Source organism: Paramacrobiotus metropolitanus, unplaced genomic scaffold (genome assembly GCF_019649055.1).
Source record: "Paramacrobiotus metropolitanus isolate TYO unplaced genomic scaffold, Prichtersi_v1.0 Parri_scaffold0000021, whole genome shotgun sequence".
NCBI classification, from domain to species: domain Eukaryota; kingdom Metazoa; phylum Tardigrada; class Eutardigrada; order Parachela; family Macrobiotidae; genus Paramacrobiotus; species Paramacrobiotus metropolitanus.
The window spans coordinates 76,743-99,442 of record NW_026570241.1 but is presented as its reverse complement, the minus strand read 5'-3'; the positions used below and the strand labels follow the sequence as shown (position 1 = coordinate 99,442).

General features: G+C 43.3%; 2 protein-coding genes across 2 annotated transcripts; both read right to left on the bottom strand.

Moving 5' to 3' along the window:
• Positions 1 to 12,544: 12,544 nt before the first annotated feature.
• On the bottom strand, positions 12,545 to 13,785 carry LOC129586453 (uncharacterized). Its single transcript, XM_055479714.1, has 6 exons — positions 13,748 to 13,785; positions 13,633 to 13,671; positions 13,470 to 13,550; positions 13,252 to 13,401; positions 13,135 to 13,185; positions 12,545 to 12,763 (listed from the first exon to the last, which is right to left on the bottom strand). Exons 2-6 carry the CDS (start codon positions 13,648 to 13,650, stop codon positions 12,545 to 12,547), a joined length of 519 nt encoding a protein of 172 aa, XP_055335689.1. The 5' UTR covers positions 13,651 to 13,671; positions 13,748 to 13,785.
• A 248-nt stretch (positions 13,786 to 14,033) lies between these two features.
• LOC129586452 (atrial natriuretic peptide receptor 1-like) lies at positions 14,034 to 21,805 on the bottom strand. The gene is made up of 15 exons (XM_055479713.1): positions 21,523 to 21,805; positions 20,998 to 21,086; positions 20,521 to 20,709; positions 20,251 to 20,392; positions 20,109 to 20,187; positions 19,886 to 20,018; positions 19,621 to 19,758; positions 18,429 to 18,614; positions 18,086 to 18,371; positions 17,739 to 18,030; positions 17,449 to 17,674; positions 17,030 to 17,174; positions 16,907 to 16,955; positions 16,653 to 16,836; positions 14,034 to 14,144 (listed from the first exon to the last, which is right to left on the bottom strand). The coding sequence occupies exons 1-15, from the start codon at positions 21,803 to 21,805 to the stop codon at positions 14,034 to 14,036; spliced, it is 2,532 nt and encodes an 843-aa protein (XP_055335688.1).
• Positions 21,806 to 22,700: the final 895 nt, after the last annotated feature.

Sequence of the window (22,700 nt, the reverse complement as noted above, 5' to 3'; positions counted from 1 at the left end):
GTCGCATATCCACAAAATTAAGGTAATAGTTTGGTGCAATATCGTCCGACATCAGGTAAAAAGAAGGATTGCGCTTGAAAAGTCTGATTCGAATGGAAACTTCCGGCAGCAAATACTGTTCCAGAAAAAACAACTCGTGCATTATTTTCCCTACCATTTCAAATGGCTTCCCCTCTTTCGTTCTTTCGTAGCGCGCCAAAAGACCTTGATTCAATTCGGGATTAGTTAAATCCACACTATCCATAGTGTTCTGTGGTTGAATCCGGCTTAACTTATCTCTGAACCACAATATGGGTTGCAGCAGATGTTTTTTTACTCCTCGAGAATAGTTAAGCAGCGTATGCATATAGCCTTTGTAGCCGTAATTATTGTAACTGACCACAAAAGGTGTACCATTTATTTCAATTTCCACGCGTTCAAACATCATGTAAAACAGCAGGTTGACCGGAGCTGCATCGCGCACACCCTGAGTGTTTAATACGTTGGTGTAGTGACCTCTGTCCGCGGGATCTAACTCTCGTACTAGACTAGCAATGGAAGGGTCGGCTAGAGGATTGTCAACATAACTTTGCCCCACCCCCGCGTTGCTGTTACTGGCACCCCCCGTTGATTGATGAAGACGCGGTGTTAGTGGAGCGGGGGGCGGCGGCGGTGGTGGTGGTTGCTGCTGTGGTGGAGGGGGTGGCGGTGGTGGTGGTGCTATGGCATTGGATGCACCACCACCAGCTACCACACTCCCGTCCACACCTGACACTGATTGTGCAGTTGTAGCCTGCTGATTGGGTACAACTGCGGTTCTCATGGGTGTTACCGGTGCAGGTCGTGGCAGCGTTTTGATAACTCCAAGAACTTTCGTAGGGTCACGATCCAAAATCTGGCATTTCATTTTCAGCAGCACATCCGAAGGGTCTAAATAGTATTCAGTAGCAGGAATCAGAAACTCAATAACGTCAGTGTTGTTAACAATTTGATTCAGCGGCATAATTGTCGTGTAATGATGCGATTCTACTATAGACTGGGATACCGGTGGATCGAATAGTTGAAGCTCATCCGGAAACTTTTCGATTGTAGATTGATTTTTCAGGCTAGCCATGATTAATGATTTAGTTAGCTACACTAATGAAGCTAGACTTTTCCCTCTAGTGACCTTTTGAAACAGTCCGGTTCGAAAACCACCTCTTCGTCTGCGTCGGCGGCGCCCACGTCGTTTTTTTCTCGTGCTGAATGGCGGCCCACGCCCGATTACAGCCGTCGACTGGACAATGGTTCGCTTAATTATGCGCCCTCTCCTTCTTCTTCTTTTCCCACTTGTTTTTCTCCGATAGCGCGCCGTTTTCGGGGGTGATATAAGAAAACAACTACTAACGTATACTGAATGTTGAGCGATGAGTTTTTCTTCTTTTTATACTCGCAGTCAGTTAGGCCGTAGAAGCACAATCGTCGTCGTCGTTTTCTAACAAACTCGCGCACAGACAAACATCAACTTTCACAATTTCCGTTTCTAAAAAAGCACGCGACACACATCCGTTTGACCAGAAAAGCGCAATTTTTAACAGCATCAACGTTTGTTACTTGCAAAGAAGGATTCAGATTTTCTCTGCTTTTCCTTTATTAGGATGGCATTTCCGGTAATGGAGCGTCAGGGTGGTCTCTCCCAGAGCGTTCTCGTTCCATTGCATTTTCCAGTCTGATTGGATTGTTATGGTGGGGTTCGATTTGTAAAACCAGTTTTTGACAGGGACATACATACGATCTTCAGGCTCATAACCTTTCTGCAAATCCTCCACGCTGACCACCGCAAGAATGTTCTCCGTACGATTTCCAAAAGCAAAAGAAATTACTTGATTCATGCAGAGAATGACTTGCTTGCGTCCCCGCTGTGTGTCCACCGGTAGCCGATTTCGAATATGGCGGGTGTCTCCGTACTTCTGGAAGTTCTGATCGTGAAAAAAAGCGCTCGCGGCGACTTCTTGGCGCATCAGTCCGGAATCGTCATCGTAGAGTAGACCCAAAACGACGGACAACAAGTTTCCTCTATTTACAATTTGAACCTGCTCATTCTGACTGAGCCAATGTAACTTTCCTTCCTGCAGTAAAATTAACGGTGCGATTATGCCAGTCATATTGGTGACCATCATGTGGACTGTTTTTGACACGGCAGCAACAAAGTCCGTTGGTGTTTTGTCAAATTCTGCTTCCGGAAGGTAAGCATCCAAATATAGCTGGCTGGCTGCAGTATTAACACAGATTGTCAGCTGCCGCTGTTCAGGTGGAATGGTGCTCAGCTTTGCTGAACTGTACGCTCTGACTAGGGCAACTTCCCAAGGCTCCTGCTGTTCGTAGTAGGATAAAATTGGCAACTGTTGCTTATTGGAAAATTGTGTAGCGGTGTTGCGAAGTACCAGGGAGCCGTAAGCCACGGAGGCTCCGCTATGCAGTACAGTATAAAATCCTCCCTCCATCATCCTTTCCTACAAAATAGCGAATTTAATTTTAAACATGTACAAATTTCCAACTCATAATAACATTTTACACAAATATTTCTTTCTTCCTGACCCCACTCTAGAAATATCTTCTTTATAAAAGTGCACGGGTCGATTGCCTTCCAAAACAGTTTTTGGTACGCGATCAAGCGTCTGCAGACGATACGTTATTACCGGCCCATATAAAATTTCGGAAATTTGAAAAATTTCATCGGAAAACGTTTGCGTGTATCCCTTGCTGAACGTAGATTTCTTAATTGCAATTCGGACTCTATCACCAACTTTAAATGCTGCTTTCTGCAACTTGATGAACTTTTTTTCTTGGCCGAGCTTAAACAACTGAGACTGATTTTTGACCGTGATTACTGCAGGCTTCATTTTTACAGCGCTATGTATGCTTCCGTTATAGTTTTGAATAATATTTTGAAGCGCAGAAAACCAGTTGGAACTCTTTGTGAACGTAAAATGGCGAAACAGCGTCGTTTTTAGAGTTCGATTAAACCGTTCCGCTAACGCTGCTTTAAACCTTGAAGACGATATCTGGTGGCGGACGTCGTACTTGGCATATACAGATTTTGCTTTCTCGTTGATAAACTCTTTACCCGCATCGGTAACTGAAAACATCGACACTTAGAAAAGCATTTTTCAGTTTAAGATAGCACCACTTAGTCTCAATATTCTCACCGAAAACAACAGGCCGACGCTTTTGAAAAATTATATCTAGCGCTTTCGAAACCGATTCGCCCGACTTGTCAACTAGCGGGTAAGATGTAGCAAAACGACTAACGCAGTCTACTGTCGTTAGGATGTACCGGAACTTTTCATTAAATTTTTTAACTTTTTGCAGCTCCACTAGGTCACCATGCCAAACGTTATCCACGCCAACGCAAAGATTTTTCAATTTCTTGAATTTTATTCTGGTTGGCTTATGCATCGTATACGTTTTTTGTTCAGAAAGAAAATCTTTAACGTCCTGTAAGGTCACCGTCAGGTGCTTAGCTTTTTCTGTCTCCTTAGCAAGGCGGTACAGAGTCATCGTTCCACCCAGATACCCCGGTGACGTAATGTCAGTATAGAGCGATTTAAGAAAGGAAGCTTTTCGCCGACTTTACGCGGCGGTTGCTGGTATTATCTTTCTATGCGCCATTGCACCTTTCTTACCTTTTAGTTGGTCTTTAATTCTTAACAGCAGCAGCAGCGGCAGCACCAATGACAGGGCTTCTGATTAATTCCACGTACAAAATGCAATCAAATACCCCACAGCCTGAAAATATTCTGCAGTCTGGTGGACTTCCGGATTAGACACCAGTTTATGATTTGATAATTTGACTCCGCATCCGGTCACGAGAAGAAATTTGTCATAGATCCTGAAAAGCCAAATCCTTATTTACATGTCATTTTGTGATCATGCACCGCTTTTATACAGGGTGATGGAAGAATAGAGCGCAGTTGTGGCGGCATTGTGTCTGTCATTTATACTCGGCTGGACGTCTCACAGCAGGGATGAAATGCTGGGAGGTGCTATCTCACTAGGCCGGCCTATCAGTCCAGGGGGCTAATGCGGCAAGGTTCAGCGCGGCATGTGAGCATTGGAACTAAGTAGTTGCGCCGTACAAACCGTATATAACAGCTATCAGTCTCATGAGCTTGACGCTGCAGTCAATGGAGTTTTGCGCTTTTCCGGAATGGTGCGCCGCTTCTTTACAACTATTGTTAATGCTATCGGGAAACTTTTATCTTTTAAAATTAACTACAAAAGTGTTCCGAAGAAAGTAAACGAGCCGTTTTGCTGCAAACACGAAGCCGGTATTTTGGCTGAGCACATTTTTGCAATAGGTATTGGAAAGTCAACAGCGACAGCCAAGCAGGACGCGGCTAAAAAATTACTTGCTATTTTATTGCGGAATTATCATACCAAAATCTTGGAAGTGTTGGATACTGAAAGAAGGCAGCAGCAATCAGGATATACAACGACCCCCACCACCACCACCACCACTACCACCATCGCCATCAATAAGTCAACATCCACACCAGATCCTTCCGTATCTCTTATTCCAAGAACGCTCCCACCTTATCAGGCACTAGCGGAAAGCCTGGCAAATATACTCGGCTTTGATTTGGAATACCGCCGACTTCCGTCCATTGACGCGAGCAACTGCAATTATCAGGCGGCCATTGCCAACGAAGATATTTTTATAATTGGAAGTGGGTCTACAACACACCTGGCAAAAACGGATGCTGCTAGGCTACTTGCTCGAAAACTCCTGGTAAATTATATTCGACATTTATTGGACATTTTGGATTCTCCGCCCCGCATTGCCTCTGTCTCCAAGACAGCAACGACGACGACGACGACGACGGTAGCATCATGAGCAGTGAATATAATAGTAGGGCAAACGGACGGTATAGATATAGCTTCCGGCGATCCAGAATGACTGACCGATATCGTTCACCATATAATTCACCTCACCCACCATCTGACGACGTTACTGCCCCATCTCCCGACAACAGCAATGATGACAATTATTTTACTCCGCCAAAGCACCCTGATGCAAGAAGCAGCGAACAGTATAGTGGATATCTCGATACCGGCCAGATACGAAACGAGCTGCAGCTCTGCACTAAGACGGGTTCTATAATTCTGGTAAGACATAACAGCATGCTCGATTTTAAATTTTCTGTTACCTGTCACGTTCTATTTTTTGTCGTAGCCTCTCCCCAAGCCCATTCTGCGCTACCGCTACACGCTGATCAACATAACACGCGTTGTAAACTTTTACCAATTCCAAAACCTCATGGAGCAAAGTCTCGTCCCTTTGGACACATATTTTCAGAGCGCTTTGCGAACAACAGCCATTACACGCACCGGAACAGAAGTTGATTTACCGCGAGGATTTGCAAATGATGTATACCAGAAATACACCTACTTGGAACTATACCGCCATTTTAATCTCCGGCACATCTTCCAGGTTATGAAAAATTACTTCAATCAATTTGTTCAATGCCCGCATTGTAGAAGCTGCTCGACTGTAATTGTCCGAAAAAGCGGAAAGTTATGCATGATCTGCTTATCATGTCAGGCTAATTCGTTTGTTTGCAAACGTGTGTAAAAGTTGAACTTTTCATGATGCAACGATCAAAGGAATCAACTAACGAATTCAACTGGGTACGTGTGGGGAAACTTAGGTGACCAGCCGGCTATTGTTAACAACGAAGGAAATGTTTTGTTCATCCGATGAAAAACCAAGAAATAAAAAACAAATGAACAAATACTCGAGTTCCGGAAATATTGTGTGCAAAGTAAGTTAATCAGGGTAAAAAATAACACAAATTGTGAAAACAAAAAAAGCTCCAACGGTACGCAACCATACAACGCAAGAATCAACTTAAAAAACCAGTTCATTTTGAAAATTCCAGTTTGGCATTACAACAAACGTTCGAGGGTATGGGTATGTACAATGCATCAGAAAATACCTTTACAAAGCAGCTGATGTTGACGTTACTGTGTCTGACGCCGAATTTCTTTCACACGCTCACGGCGACGTTTGAATTCTTCGCGCTGCGCTTCAAATTCATCGCTTGGACCTCCCTGTGCCCGAACTTCCAAGTCCATTTCGCGCCACGCTCGGATTCCATCTGCCATCTGACGCTCTCCTTCCGGTCCACTTGCAACAGTATCATACAGAATACTGGTCGAAAAGGCGGCCATGTGGGCAGGAAAGGTGGGATCAGTCACGCTCCTGCTCCACACAGCAGACAGTCTTCTGGTTCGTTCATCCATATTCTCCACAAAGTGAGCCATACTATCGTTAACGGCTTCCCGTTCTACAGACATTAACAAAACAATCAGTTGACCACTCACTACTGGGAAAAGATTTACGCCAGTAACAATTTCATACCTGTGTTGTTGTATCGTTCCGGATCGATGGCGCTGTGATAAGAAGAATCCGATGGTGGGGTGCTTTCAGAAGCGTTTTCCAGAGAGAAATTTCCCGGCTGCTGATGCGGCTGTTCTCCGCGAGACAACACTGCCCGCATGGCGCTGACTCTTTCACCTAGGCGATTAATACTGTTGTCCAAGCGCAAATTTACATTTTCCCACACCTGATTGGGGTCAGTGGTGTTAAGGTCAAACCCCGACGCGTCTGCAAACGCCACTTATAATTATCAGTTAAACAAGCGTGCAATATAAAAGCTTAGGAGGCGTGCCGCATGTACGCATACTTACCAGTATTTGAATGCGCTGGATGTTGAGGTGGAGCTGTTGGTGCAACGGATCCTGGCGGCCATGGGCCTCGAAGATTAGCGTTGGAGTTGAGGAATCCCAGAAATGTGGATGGTCGCGGAGGGTCAGCCGAGGGATGCGCCGGAGCAGATGGATTTCTAGGAATCCGAACCGCAAACGGATCGGCAGTCCTGTATGCGTGCAGCCGTGCCATGCAGCGCTGAAGTAAATTGTAGCGTGATGCTGCACATCCCAAGATAGCCAAAACGATCAGGACGATTCCCACAGCGATCCCGATTATACCACTGGTCTCCAGGCCGGCTGCACTGCTGCTATTATTGCTGTTGTTGTCGCCGTCATTGTCGTTGTCGCCACTGCTACGACCTAAAAAACAGGGCGGACATGGTTGACATGGCTGATGCTGCTGAGTAGTTGGATTAACAGCAACAACAACATCCTCCAAATCGTAGAAGCTGTCAGACATGTTGTGCTCAGGCCCCGAAATGTTAGCAACACTGCCGTGGGTGCTAACTAAAAGCGGGATTTCTGTTGCGCCGGAAGTGTCCTCTTTATATGTCGTCGTCGTCGTCGTCGTCGTCGTCGTCGTCGTCGTCGGTGACGGCGTGATCGTTGTCGTCGTGGTTGTACTCGTAATCTTACTCATAGGCGACGATGGCACAGCCGTGCTGACGATTGCGGTGCTGCCATTCCGAACCGTATGGGCAGATGCCAATACACCAACAGTACTATTTGCGATTCGGAGAATGGGCGCCGCAGCAGCAGCAGCAGCAGTGGTATTTTGGGAGAAAATTGTTGTTGTTGACGGTGTGATAGCCGTGCCGGTCGCCACCGTATCCGATGTTAACTCATCGTCGTACACAGCCGTGGTGGAGAGGGTGTGGTTTAGTGATTGAGATATATTTCCTGGTGATCTGTTGATGCTCATGTTGCTGCTCATATTGCCATCGATATAATTTAATGTTCCACCGGACTTTGTGGTGGTGGTGGTGGTGGTGGTCAAAGAACGGACATTCAAATCAAATGGGGTGGAAGTGGCAGGAGCATCATGAACAGAGTCGGAAATATTATATTGAAAAACAATGTAAGACATGAAAGCCGAATCTGATGTGCCACCACTGTTGCTGCTATTGATCTCTTGCTTAGTTGTACTAAATACTGCGGCGGGTGTTGCAATGGGTTCTTGCTCAATTTCTTTGATTGCGGCAGTCGCTGTTGTTGTGGTAGTGGTAGTGGTGGTGGTGGGGACAGCTAGGTACAATATAAACGGCAATAAATAACGGCCGTTTTATTGCAGCTTCTATCAGACGTGCTATAACAATGCACGAGTGTGCTTCTCCTTACCAGTAGCTGCGGTAGTAAAAGCACCGGGGAGATACGGCAGTGGCCGAAGCGTTGGAAACCCGGCTGGAGGAAAGCTGCTGGTGGACCACGGACAGCACGGGGGATATGCGCAACCATTACGTTTATCTACGAATATAAATTACTAATATATATTATCGATAAATTTGAATTCCTAATAAATACCTCGATAATTGTTGGTGCATAAACTTACCTTTGCCACATCGCGGAGCGATAATCTTTAAACCGAGTTTCTCCAAGCATTCCAGCTCGCGGCATTGGTAACCGTCAAAGATTGTGTTGACCAGGAAGATTAGCTGCAGATCCGGGAAGTTATGGGTTGGCGGCCAATTCGGAAGCACATTCACATCCGATCCTGTCATATCCAACATTTTTACACCTCTCATAACGACATGCGGTTGATTATCCAGCGGCCAGGTCATTGCACTGCTACTCGAACACTGCCAGATATTAGACTTGCAGGTGCAGAAGTACGGACAAGCAGTGGCGACGGCGGTGTTGGTAGCGACGATGGGATAATACTGACCGTAAACTACGCTGCAGACAGCAATTACACATATTACAACCACAGCGCTGACTAATTTCAAAATCGCTGCTATCATTATGTATGCACGGTGGTTGGCATTAATTGCTTAAAATTACGGAGAATTATTCTGTTAGCACAGATGAAAAAGACAGCTAACAAATAAGTGGAATATTCTACCCTGGCAAATATAAACCCAACTGCAAAATAAACTGAATACTCCGATAGTCAAATTATGAGATGACTGCGTTAGCTGTCTGCGTTGCATCTTACCTTATCGAGCTTGCTTTCACTCTGTGAGTTGTTATTTCTAACAGAGAAAAAATTATCAGGAGAATTTAGACGATGCCAGTACTGCAGCAAAGCAACAGTCCTACCCAGTGTAGTGCAATGCATTGTTTACGCTTCAGTGCGCTGATAACAGCCATGGGAACGCAAGCCAAATGGCCATTTTCTAATTTTTTCCTAGCATGCAACATTTTTACTTATCACTGCACTGCAGTGTATTGCACAGGAAAATCAAATGAGCGCTGACCAAATAGGAAGTGCAGCCGCGCCAGCAGCTGCGACTTTGCACACGGCCCGCAATCTTCCTCAGACAGCATGCCTGTGTGATCACCAAGCGGCATCAGCAACAGCAGCAGCAGTAGGTCATTCACTTCACAACTTGACACTTCTGCTTGGAGTAGAGTGCAATTGTAGAGTGCAATTAATAATATTAACCCTGAACGGCTAGTACATTGATGAAGAATGATTAATTACGGGCCACTTGCGTTTTGCGTTTTTGTAATTAGCGATCCATTATACGATATACCGTACAGTACAGTAATCACAAATTGCGTTATATCAATACATCCTATGAATGATAAATAAGATTTAATAAGTACTTGCATTTTTGCTTATATTATACAATCGATTTTTGTAATTATTTTTTAATTAATCACTCATGGGTATGCACAGCATAGTCTTACTATTGCATCCAGCAAGTGATGAAGCAAGTACTTATTTAAGTGGCCACAATACTATTAAGTACGATAATTATGACAGTTGGCATTCACACGCACATACATACAACTGGTAAAATTTTAACATACAAAGTGATACGGACTTAGGGCAAGGGCCGACTGGCGAGGTGAGGCCTAGTGGCTAGGGCAGTATCGCCCCCTCTATATTAAGCAGCGCCCTGTGCGTACCCGAGGGGTGGTGCGCCGGGCGCCAGAATGATCACTTATCATCACTTGTGCATGGTGATTTCCGTTTTCAACCGCTATTCCACTGACCATCTACAACAGCAAGAAATTCGGTATGTAAGTAGATCAGGGAAAGTTCTCCTTCTCAGGAAAATTCGGGGAAACGTTTTGAAATTTTGTGCCACCGGGTATTGCGGAAAGAAAACTGAGTTCACACCTATGTACACAAGTCATCTGGCTAGAGTACTCAATGCCAAAAAGCAGTCCAAAAAAGTGTTTAGGAGAGCGCTAAACGAAAGTTCCCATGGATGTACACGAATTTAGTGCTATGTGCCGGGTGATTTTGTTTAGTTAACTTACCAAACAACAATCCTCGACGACCTCAACTTTGTAAATGTCATCAGAAAACCGATCGATCACCCCGTCCAAGTGGCTTTCGACCTGGCCGATTACATCCACAAGCACTTTTGGTGAACTGTTTTGCACGAGTTCCGAGAAACCGCAGAACTGTGTGAATATAACTGATACGCATTTAAAGTTTTGCGCCGGTACGGCAATGCCAGCCCGAATTCTGCTGCCAACCCATCTGTTGACAACATCTATAACGTGAACCAAATAATTATGTCGCTATATCGGTTAATATAAATATTTACCGGGGAAGCAGTTGTGCTACCAGCTCGTTGCATCTGACCATTTCTTCCATTAAACTTTTCGTCCGCAGATTAACTTCGAGCTCCAGTTCGCGCGTGTAATCACTTAACCGATTCTGTACTTTATCGATAAAATTCTTGCTGCCACTGTGTGTCGAGAAAATTTCTGACTTTTCTGCTAATTTCACCCTCAACTGCTTAATCGATGGTCTGTTCATTACGTTGTCCTGCCAGCAAGTATTAAAAATGTGGAGGTATCCATGAACGAATTCCGGGGAAGATTTATTACAATCAGCTATAAGATAACCTCTGAGTCAGTTTATACCAGTGTGATTTCATTTCTATGTATTTATACTGTATGTACCTATGCAGGTGAATTTCTGCGTCGTCAGCAATTCCCAGAGCACTATGCATGTCGCATGAACATCGACTTTCTGATTCCATTCCACGGAAGAAGCTTTTTCCTTCTTCCACAGTTGTCGGCAAAAACCTCTATGGGGATTATTTCCCTGAAAGTTGCAAACGGTTTTCTGCAACCTGGAATTTATTAATCCGCTGATTTTCAACGTCAAGTGCTTGTCGATGTGGCAGTGATAGCCGCACAAACAACCATGGAATTCCAGTGATGCTGTGTGTATGAAGAGGACACCCTGAAAATTTGTTTCAATTTTTAAAACCTACGGATTAGTGAAGTACAGTAACGTACTAAATCTGTACCTGGAGAAAATCGTTGGTCAAAGAACTGATTAATGACCAGTCAAGGCTAATTAGTCCTTCAAAAATGTCGTACAAGCAGCCCCGACCCGGTCGCTCTGTGACAACGCCGATTAATTTGCTACTGCGACTTGCGAGCACGGTAATCCCGTAAAACCGTACAATGTGTAGGTAGCTCAAGGTTCGCAGCTGCAATAGGAAGAAACCGTCACTCTTCGCAGTGAATCCTTACAAATACATCGTGTCGCGTTTTGGTTTTTATCTGTAAGTTATCCTGCAGTTCTAAAAAAATTCACGTAGGTGAACGAAATTACAGCCCTAATTGACAGAGCGCATCAGTAACGTCTTAAACTGCGTTTAGGCAGTGTAAAGCACAAAAAAGTGTACATACTGTGCATGCAGAGCACTGTATATACTGCGTATAAAACTTGTGATACCTTTTCCATATAATGTGAAACTTCCTGAGAGCTTCCAATGCGGTGGATAACATTTCCGTCCATGGCTGTTACGAGTACTATCTCTTCTATAGAAACGTCCTGTCCTTTGAATTTAGCGAAAACGTACTTGCAACCCTAGGTGGAACAGAAACGAGATTAGGCGAGAGCGTAGCCGGTGCACTCATACGTTAAACTGGTCCATTGCGTTTCTCAAAAACGTCCGAATTTCAGTAAAGACACTGTACCTTGTTGCAACTGAAAGCATGCTCTACTCGTGAAACCATAAAAAGGGTTCCGTTGTTAAGCTAACGCATACCAAATGCGGAATCTGGGTTTTTGGTGGCGTAATTTTACTCTCATAAATCGAGTACCGCACAGGAAACTCTAAGTCGAACTCCTTGATTTCCCATGATTTCAGAGCCATGGCGTTCGATCTTTTAAGAAACCTGTAATCACAGTAGAAAAACAAATTCTCAAATCCGGCATTTAGTTCTACAAAGTGTAAGCCGTAATGATTAAATGGTCAAGCAGTCATTTTACGGCAATATATGGTCGACAAAATAACATCTCGACTATTGAATCGCGCATTGCGGTTAAAAAGCATAGACTGTGATAAAACAGCCATAACTAAAAAGCTTACCAAATAACCATAAAAACTCCAACTCCGCAAACAACCAAAACCACAGATACTGCTACCGATGTGACTGAACTTCCTGAGCTTGGATGACAAATTTTGTCCTGCTCACTGTTATAACCACATCTTGGTCCGTTCAGCGGCGGCCATGTACCGTTGCCAGCCCAATGTAGTAGATCATATAACTGAACCATCGGCGGGCTGCCCGCAGCACGCTTGTACAAAAACTTCTGCAATCAATGAAGACCATTAATACTGGTGCATATACTCGTACTTCGTAAAACTGTAATATATATAAGTTATGATTATTATGATTTGCTCTTTAAAAGTTCTATAATTTCAACTGCCTTTTGCGTGCCGTTTTCGTCAAATCTCCAAACATATGAATCGATTTGCCTGTTTCCGTTCTTGTCCATGTAGATTTGGCTGATGTTACAATCGAAGGTACGATTAAAGAACTGTCGGGCCAAATACGCACCATCCTGGTACGGGTGGTCTTCCCCATCAGACCGCAGATCGTTGAAAACCTTTAAGATAAATCAGAGTTTATAGCTGCTGAGAAAGGTCACAATTTATCTTAAACACCTGTTTCTTTTTGTGAACCGATAAGTGGTTTGTAAACAAAATCACTTGCAAAAATTCTAAAAATTTGTCACAAAACTGGGTGGGTTACTCAGATTTTAACGTTTTACTATAAAAGCTTCTAAATTATAGAAGTTATACCCGTACGACCCTGGAGACTGTGGGCTACATATTACAAAATACCGTCGTGCTCGTGGTATTTATAACAAATTGCAAACGTTGGTTGGTAATAGGAGGTGTGAAGATCTCAATTCGGTATCGTTAATTGGTATAGAATAGGACACATTCGAAATACGAGTGCATCTGCAGTTCTTACCTCTGCCACTATAGTCACTGCGTAGTAGCTACTCAGCAAGTGTGGAAAAGGCTAAAAAGAAGAACGGTTTTCTGCTGCTAACTAATTTTTGCTCAATTGACGTTCCCGCTCTTATACCTCGTCTTCAATGCTGTATGAGTAACTGAAATCTCGTTCCGTGTGAGCCATAAATCGGTGTGCCAGGTTACCTCTGGCATTACCCGTCGGGGATTCATAGATGTCTGCTGGCCTCATCACCAGAAGAGACTGGAATGCTTGGAACGCATTCTGCAGAACATCCTTACCACTGTTAGGGTCATCTGTTGTATTATGCCTAAACAAAACTTTAAACGCACCTGATCGTCTTCGTTGTCGTATTTCCAGTGCATTCGCCCATACGCTTTCTCATTAACCATTACTTCCAGCGCCATGTACACCTAATGGTCGTCAAAAGTACACTTCGTCATAAAAGTACACTTCGTCAGTACGAAAGTACACTTTGAACTTTACTCAACTTACGTATTCTCCATTTGTCATGTTCGCTTTGTTTGCCGCTATCTGCAGTTGAAATATGCGGCGCTCGAACATTTGTGGTTTTATGCTTCTCTGGTAAGGTAACAGTGAAAGTACATACCAGGAAGCTCCTCACGACTTGGCCATTGCCGAATAGAATCACAACTGCAATGAAAATAGCATCAGAAGAAATTGTGCGTGCGGAATAATGTGTCTTGCCTCGAGTATGAGTGCGAATGTTTTTCAACAGTGGCTGAAAATCGTATCCATAGGTCAGATTAACTTCGCAAAAGATTGGTCTTTGCCCAACTGCAGCCAGAGAGCTTTCGAACAATTCGTTTGCGAATATTCGATAGATATCTATGGATCCTAAGTCCAGTATGGTCATAAAAGGTATCCAGTTAAACCTAAGCAATATCTCGCAGAAGAGGAGATTCATAGCGGGATAATTGACGCGTCCGACGGAAATCCAAGTAGGATTTGTGGTTCTGTCGTTGATGTCTGGTGTGGTTGTTGAGCTAATAAAGTGAAACACAATACCAGTATCATAAAAAGGCTACTTCGTATGGCAAGTTGAAAGTCGTTAGACTAGGGTACTGGATACACTGAGAAAGACACTGCGCACTGACTTACAGGGTAAGAAACAACAGATTCCATTGATGAAAAACTCCGTGAGCTCGCGTACGATAAGTCCAGCTGTCACAAAGGTATTTAACCTTTTAAAATTTTAACGAAAAAAGTCGTACATATAGGGTTTTACTTACCTACCTGGGATCAGCACAACGTTTATGGTCGATGGGTCTCGCTTACGGTAATACCATTCGGCGGCAAGTCGTTCGGTGATTTCATGCGATATCATTTTGGTCCAAGGCATATCATCGAAAATATATGTCAAAGTAAAATTTAGCGTGTTGTTGTAAAAGGCGTTAACGTCATCGACGGCCACGGTCATTGGGGGACCACAGTATGTCAGTTGCGCAGTAATTGGCACGCGAACGTCCACCAATGGCAATTAATTCAACGGAAAGTTTTTTAGGTAAAGCAGGACCCAAGGACGCTGCACATAACAGCAGCCATAGGTTGAAGAAACTGGACAATAGACTCATTAAGCAGGTTTCACGAACGGCAGGTTTCAGCATTTTAAACAACGCTGGGGTCATTTGCTTGGAGTGTTTTCGTGAAATAAGTAAGTATGCCAATAACTTTTAGGGCTCCAGAAAATTACTTCCTCAGTAGGCAACAATATCCATTCGCGATTTGACTGCTGGACGTTTCTCCGGGTGCGCATCCAAAGGACAATGTTACTGCAATGCAATACTGTTTTCATCGCCTCATGTTTATGAAATATAATATGAAATTTCACCTTCATACAACTATATTTTATAGTTCGTGCAAAAACTGATCCGAATTTTACATTATGTGGGAAAGGCAGTGAAGCGGGAAACGTCTTTGGGATTCGAATGGAGCTGGGTCTGATGACTCTGACGGCATGCATACAGTACAGTGTAACACGAGATTGTCAAGAGTAAGATAGACCAAGTAATGCTCATCAGTAATGTTCAATCAATGTTCAATCTCATCAGTACGCAACCTGATTCCATTAATTCTGAGTATGCACTTCCGTACCTTCCGCTGCGGCTACATATTTTGTATAACCGCCGCAGCCAATCGCGATCTAGGAATACTATCTGCTGCAGGATTACTCCATCCCTGCCCAGGAAATGTCCTCTGTTAGCTTCCTGGACGAGGTGCACCATTAGCTGCTCCCTGCTTAAAATGCTTGATGTATTGAGTTCCGCGAATGTTGTGGTAAACCTACTCGTAACGTTCGAGGTTATTAACAGAACAAGTTTGTGCTGCTCCTTTGCAGACTGGCTTCCGGTGCGTACATGATTAATTTTCTATGAACGTCTTACCCGTTGTTTTTATAAAACCAGGGGACACAAATATAACTTAAAATCGGGTAATAAGGTATAATAATACATACTGTTGCGGTAGAGGCATCTGTCACGATAAACTGATCACTACAGCGGTTATTGATCTGCATCGGATGGCTATGCAATAATATACTGTAACTACAATATAACTGGGTCGGCCTGATAAACACTTACCGCAACTTTGCGGTTCCGGTTTGTCTTTTTCAGTTGCTTTACCTTGCACCTTGTCGCATTAAAACCTTCAGCATCCTAATAATTATCGTACAAATAGCGCGGGAAAAAAAGGATAAGATGTAGAGAACCGCCTTTATAGTTGTCTAAGTGAATTCGGCGAGCGCCTAAGTGAAGTTAAAAGAATCCTTTTTCTGACTTCAAATTCCATACTGTTTTTATGCGGGCAGAGGTTTCAAGGTTACACAAAACTCTTCTGCCACTCCTGTACTCACGGGAGAGCAGACTTTCACATACCCGGTATACTGCTGTAAGTGTGCACATTGAATATGCAGAAGCAAGTGCATACACGATAGTGACGACACCTTCCATTTTAGCACAAGTTGTGTAAAGTATTTCAAAGATTACTATCTACCAGAGCCGCTGTTTAGCGCTTCCGAGTGTTTGCCATTACCCTTACTAGTGGCCAGCTGCACTGCAGGGTTTTAAATTAGAAAAATGGCCTGATAGAGCGTTCCTGCTTTAAGGATTATATGATATGCTCTAAAGTCTTAATATTTTCATAGTAGCTTCCAGGAGTTCCAGCATTCCATAGTCATGCAGGGTAATCCATGTATAATCGGATTCTGCGCGCATCGTTCGGTTAGGGTCAACGAGAAGCGAGTGTGATTTACTAAAATGGGATTCGAAACTAGTTGCTCTGACATGTTTTTTATTCAATTCAACCGGCGGACATATTGCTTATTAAACCAGTTTTCGGGCAGTTGCAACAAAAAGCATTTTTTACGGCAAGCACTGCGCATGCTTTCAGATCACGCAGGATGCGAATCGATTCGTTTCTGCGCCGTCAAATGTGTGGTCAAGTATGTAGGCAAATTATCAAGCATTAAGGAGACAAATATTTTCGACAGGCCTTACAAAAAGATTGTTTAGCCAATAGGTTTTCATGTGCTCCTTCCCCTTGACTGAAATGACTCCTCGGTATTCAATGTCAAACCGATTCGTATCCTCTAGCAGAGTTGCAATGAAATCGCTGATCTGTGTGCGATTCGGCATTCCCGAAGTGCACATCCTGGACGCAGTATTCACCGTATCACCGAATCTGCAAAAAAAAATTAATTAAAACGCAAAATGCTGTTTAGCTCTTGCGGCGATTATACCGCAGAACGTACAGACAGTATCGCAAACGCCGAAATCCGACAATTCCAGCAGCGCAGGAACCTATAAACATCACAGTTTGTTAGACTTGCAAATAATGGGCATGTATCTAGAAATACAGGGCTAAGTCTCTTAACCGGAATGAATTCCTGATTTAAACTGGAGCCACTGGAAATTCGTTTCAACACAAAATGTTGGTGCGGTCTGTAAGATCTTTAGAGCCAGGTTGGCCATCACCTGCACATGACGATCTCCGCTTTCAGCCTTTAATCCACTGACAAGCTAAAAAGTCAAGGAATATCCACAGAATCGGAAAACGTTCTTTAACCGTCTCACTCGTATTCTTCCAATAATTACAAACTACAAAGTAGGATGCGTAATTATTCATAAAAGTATGTGCAAACAATGTTTACACATACTTTTATGAATAATTACGCATCCTAGTTTCTAATTATAATAATTACGCATTCTAATGTTTACTAAACATTAGGAAACATGCCTGTGTACCTAAAACAGCAGTTCTAAACTCTGTGCTTAGACTGTGAAAAGGCATTACCAAGTAACAATCCTCCACGACCTCAACCTTGTAAACATCGTTGGAAAAGAGACCAATCACCCTGTCCATGTGGCTTTCAATCTGGCCGATCGCATCCATCAGTACTTTCGGTGAGCTCCGTTGCACCAGTTCCGAAAAGCCGCATAACTGCGTAAACATGACTGATACGCATTCAAAGTGCTCCGCCGGTACGGTTTTGCCGGCGCGAATCGTGCTGGCAACCCATCTGTTCATAACACTAACATTGTTTAATCAAATTGCCATCTATATTGGTGACTACCAATATTTACTGGGGAAGCAGTTGTGCCACCAAGTCGTTGCATCTGGCCATTTCTTCCATCAAAATTTTCGTCCGCAGATTGACCTCGTACTCCAGTTCGTGTGTGTAATCACTTAGCCGATTCTGCACTTTGTCGATGAAATTCGTACTACCACTGGACGTTGAAAAGATTTCCGACTTTTCTGCTAGTTTTCCCCGCAACTGTTTAATCGATGGTCTTGACATTATGCTGTCCTGCCAACAAATGTTGAAAATGTGCAGATACGCTTGAAGGAATTCTGGACAGGATTTGTGGCATTCATCTACAAGAATATTCTGCAGTTTTGTACTAAAACGATTCCATTATGTTAACGGTACCGATGCTGGTAAATTTCTGCATTGTCAGCAATTCCCAGAGCACTACGCAGACGGCGTAGACATCGACTTTCTGCTTTTGTTCCACGGAAAAGGCGTTCTCTTTCCTCCACAGCTGCCGGCAAATGCCTCCATGAAGGTGGTTTCCGTGAAAGCTGCTAATACTGCTTTCCAACCGGGAGTTAATCAGTCCGCTGATTTTAAGCGTGAAGTGCTTATCAACGTGGCAGTGATAACCGCACAAACAGCCATGGTATTCCAGCGATGTTGCGTGTACGAACTGCACACCCTAAATTTTTCTATGAGCTTTTTAAACGAGCACATTTGCTTAGTATGAAGTGTGTACCAGAAAAAAATCGTTGACTAAAGAGCTGATTAATGACAGGTCAAGGCTAATCAGTCCTTCGAATATGTCGTACAAACATCCCCGTCCAGCACGCTCAGTGATAACGCCAATCAGGTTGCTCCTGCATTTTCCGAGCATAGTGATCCCGTGAAATCGTGCAACATGGGAATGGCTCAAGGTTCGCAACTGCAGATTGAAAAAAACAATTTAGGCATTGAATGTTGTTAATGTTTTTCCAATGCGGTATTGTATTGTATTCCAATTTTTTTTTTACATTTTGGAACCGAAAGATCGCGTCGCCTTTTACTAATGTTTTGTTGCGTTTGCCGTTCTTAGTACTTTTGCAAGCATACTTGGAATCACAGTTCTATCGGTAAGACAAATGAGTACTCCCAGAAATTCTTGAGGAACACTGCGAAGAGCTAGAAAAGTAGGCCCGGTCACCGCCTCCCCCCTTCAGAAAAATTTTATTTCTTGCTTAAAGACAGAGTTGGTACTCGTAATAATAAAAAAAATTAATTTCACCGACAATGGTCCAGCTGCGTGCCCAGAATCACATTTATGTTCGGTATATATTGTCAAGGCACAGTAAGTATTGCGCTTGAAGTAGCTACTATAGCATGTATTCCCAATTTCCCATTAAAACATTTTTGGTGCTGTTTAACGTTTATTTTATCGTACTGCTGAAACACTTGAAAGCTCCTGTTTTGAATTCTTCACTAAACTGGCTTGAAAATGTCAAATTTTATAAAATCAGTGCACTTATTGAACTCTGAAAATTATATCAGCGCCTGCGCGGTGCAGCACACAGAATAATACAGAAACAAGTGCAATCCAATCAAATGGAATACCGGCGAAATTTTCCAAAATTTTTGATTATAAAAGCATAATCAAGCAGTCATTAATAAATTAGTCAAATGGCAAGATTGTAGCGATAACAGGTAAACAGCAGCCGCGCCTCAGAACATAATTTATAAATCAGAAGTACAAGAATATGCAAAGTACAGTACATTGACAAAACATACAGTTTCCATTGAATACTTAAACTGTTTTTGGCCACGCCCATTGGACCATTGGTCCATTATTTTTATATTATTTCCAGTACCAAATCTGTCTTTAAACAAAAAAAGAAAATTTTCTGAGGGGGGAGGCGGTGACCGGGCCCTGGTTAAGGAAATACATGATACTGTACCTTTTCCATAAAATGCAAAAACGCCTTAGTGCTTGCGATGCGGTCGATCAAGCTTCCGTCTGAGTCTACTGTCATCACTTCAATAGTAACGTCGAGTCCTTTGCATCTGGCGGAAATGTATTCGTACTTGCAAGCCGCCTAAGGGAAACAAGCTATGCGCTACAAAAACGGAATAAAATATACAGCTCGTACAGCTTTACTGTCGCAGGGATTCTTAGAAAAACCAAACTTCAGTTGGTTATGTTTTTTCAGTAGGTACGAGTACCGAATAAGAAGCCTGAGATTTGGTTGGCGGAACCCCATCTTCGTAAGCCGAATAGCGTATAGAAAACTCTAGATCGGATTCATTGATTTTCCACCAGGATTTCAACGCCATCGCACTCGATCGTTTGGCAAACCTGCAGTTATAGTACAACAACAAAATTTCATCTTAGCTGCTGAATTACCTGATAAAAAGTGCTGGTCGAAAAGATTTGAAGTTCGCTCACCAAACGGCCAAACAAACTGTAATCGCGCAAATGACCAAAACTCCCGATACCGACAGTGAAGTAACTGAACTTGCTGAAACTGCAACGCTTTCTTGAAAACTTTAAAATACCACAGAATTAAGCTAGTCACGTATTCATTTACCATTTAATCGACAACCGTGCTCACTGTTGTATCCACACTTCGGTGCGTTCAGCGGCGGCCATGTACCGCCACCTGCCCAGAGCGGCAGATCATATAACTGAATCAATGGTGGGTTTCCCGCCGCACGCTTGTATAAAAAAGCCTTCGAAAAGTTTGTTTGGTTACAGATCATTTCCCACAATTAACACTGCCGCTTTTAATGCGAGTTCTTTGTGAGGTATGTGTTACGATTGGGCTTCAACCTTCAAGATATATGCTAACGGGAGCTACCTGCTGCGTGCCGTTTCCAAACTTTCCATCAAATCTCCACATGTATAAATCGACTTGCCTGCTTCCGTTGCTATCCACGTAGATCTGGCTACTGTTACGATCGAAAGTGCGGTTAAGGAACTGTTTTGCCAAATACGCACCATCCTGGTACGGATGATCCTTTCCATCCGACCCCAAATCGTTCATAACCTTTTGAGGAGATCGCAACAAACAATTGCAATGTTTGAGAAAGGTCACAGTAGCATCTGCGTACCTTATGACTCAAATGCTATGTTGTTTCACTTTAAGCTTGAAATAGTCGTACGGTTGAAAGCTCTTACCTCTGCCAGTATCGTCACTGCATAATAGCTGCTCAGCATTTGTGGAAAAGGCTGAAAAGATCTATGTGTTTACAAGAATTTCAGAGCCAACACCACCTCCCTATTGTGCGCGCTTTGACCGACATCCTGACTAGACTTTAAAAGAGCGGTCGATCACTGTGTGCTTGGGCATGATTTGTCCTTGCCCAATCGTCGTGGAGTCCTTTTTCATTTCATTGAAGTAGATCCGATAAATTTCTTCGGATCCTACATCCCATACGACCATAAAAGTTGTCCAGTCAAACCGCTGCAATATCTCGCAGAAGAGTAAAGTCATTGCGGGATAATTAATCCGTGCGGTTGAAATCCAAGTTGGATTGGTTGTTCTATCATTTATTTCGGGAGTGGTTGTGGTACTAATAATGTGAAACACAAAATAAGCATCATCAAAATACACAACATTTGAGCAACAAGCAATTTCAAAGTCGAGCAGTTTATATGTGCATAATTAAACTTGAAAGGGTTTGAAAATCAAAAAGGGTGTGGTAAGGACTTACGTAGTGATAAACAGAAGATTCCACTGCCGAAAAAACTCTGAGATCGGGCAAAATGATTCCCGCTGTCATGATACATCAAAATGATTCAATCTTGTAAAAAAAAGAGATTGGAAAATGACCTTTTCAATATTTATTGAGACACCAACCCGGGAGTAGCACAGCGTTTATGGCCGATGGGTCGCGTTTACGGTAATACCAGTCCGCGGCCATCCGCCCGGTGAATTCGTGCGTGATCATCCTGGTCCATGGCATATCATCGAAAAGATATTTCAAAGTAAAGTTTAGCGTGTCATTGTACAAGGCGTTTACATCATCGACGGCCACTGTCATTGCCGGGCCACAATACGTCAGCTGTGCATAATTGATTCGCGATTGTCCACCAATGGCGATCAGTTCAATGGGCAGTTTTCCAGCGAGGGTCACATTCATGGCCACAGCAAGAATTATTGTCGCTGATAACAGTAGCCATATACCGGAACGCAGGTAACGGAAAGTGCTCGCTGTTTTACGCATGCCAGGTTCTGGCATTTTCCTAAGAAAAGGTCGACGAAAATTAACAAATGTGCAAATGAGATTACGCAAGGAATTCCATAAATGCAGTATACTCGGTCTCCCGGAGCGTATTTGCGAATTATCGATTTGCGAATTAGCTTCGGAGCGTCCTGCAGGCACCCTTCGAAAGGACGAGCCAAATCTCTTAAGCGGTCGGTTCAACCTTAAGATTTATTAATCATTTTCATGGAAAACATCAGCTCGTATACAGGATAATCCGTCACTCTACCTACGTTAGGTGCATTTACATGATCCGAATGGGGCTGCTTCAATCTTTTCGCGTTTTCTTCGGTAAAAGAATAGTCAAACAAACATAAGGGAGTTCCTACCGGTGAGTAACATGAATGCACCGCAGCATCAACAATCTATGCGATCGAATGATAGAGTAAATTTCTCCGTCGATGGGAAAGGTTAATGATTAGCTAGTTACAGTGACCAGGATGGCATACAGCAACATCACACATTATGACTAAAAAAGGGTTAGCAGAGCCATTTATCACTCTGACGGCCAACCGTGGCAGTTGGCAACATGCTACAATTTTTGCGTATTCACTTCGCTTTTTTTCACTCGGGTGTCAGTATACCCTGAGTAGCACGGCGTAATTAATTGTGAGCAGCGCGGAACTTCCTTCAAACCGGTAATGATGTAATTGAGCCACGAAAATATGATATGTACTGTTCTAAAGATATTGTGGTAAGACACTGCGCATTTTACCGGCGGTACAAATTTAATTACCTACACCCAACCGCACCATCAGTTTAATTTCCAATG

What these genes read in the sequence shown, in the direction of transcription:
- LOC129586453 (XM_055479714.1), bottom strand. An exon ending in ACGACAACGAAGACGATCAG is followed by an intron (nt 13,402 to 13,469) that starts GTGCGTTTAAAG and finishes GATGTTCTGCAG; the next exon opens with AATGCGTTCCAAGCATTCCA. An exon ending in CAGTGACTATAGTGGCAGAG is followed by an intron (nt 12,764 to 13,134) that starts GTAAGAACTGCA and finishes TTTATCTTAAAG; the next exon opens with GTTTTCAACGATCTGCGGTC.
- LOC129586452 (XM_055479713.1), bottom strand. Translation starts at nt 21,805, where the DNA reads ATGAATGTGACCCTCGCTGGAAAACTGCCCATTGAACTGATCGCCATT. An exon ending in AAACGCTGTGCTACTCCCGG is followed by an intron (nt 21,087 to 21,522) that starts GTTGGTGTCTCA and finishes TATGGGATGTAG; the next exon opens with GATCCGAAGAAATTTATCGG. An exon ending in TCGTGGAGGATTGTTACTTG is followed by an intron (nt 17,175 to 17,448) that starts GTAATGCCTTTT and finishes TTGACTTTTTAG; the next exon opens with CTTGTCAGTGGATTAAAGGC.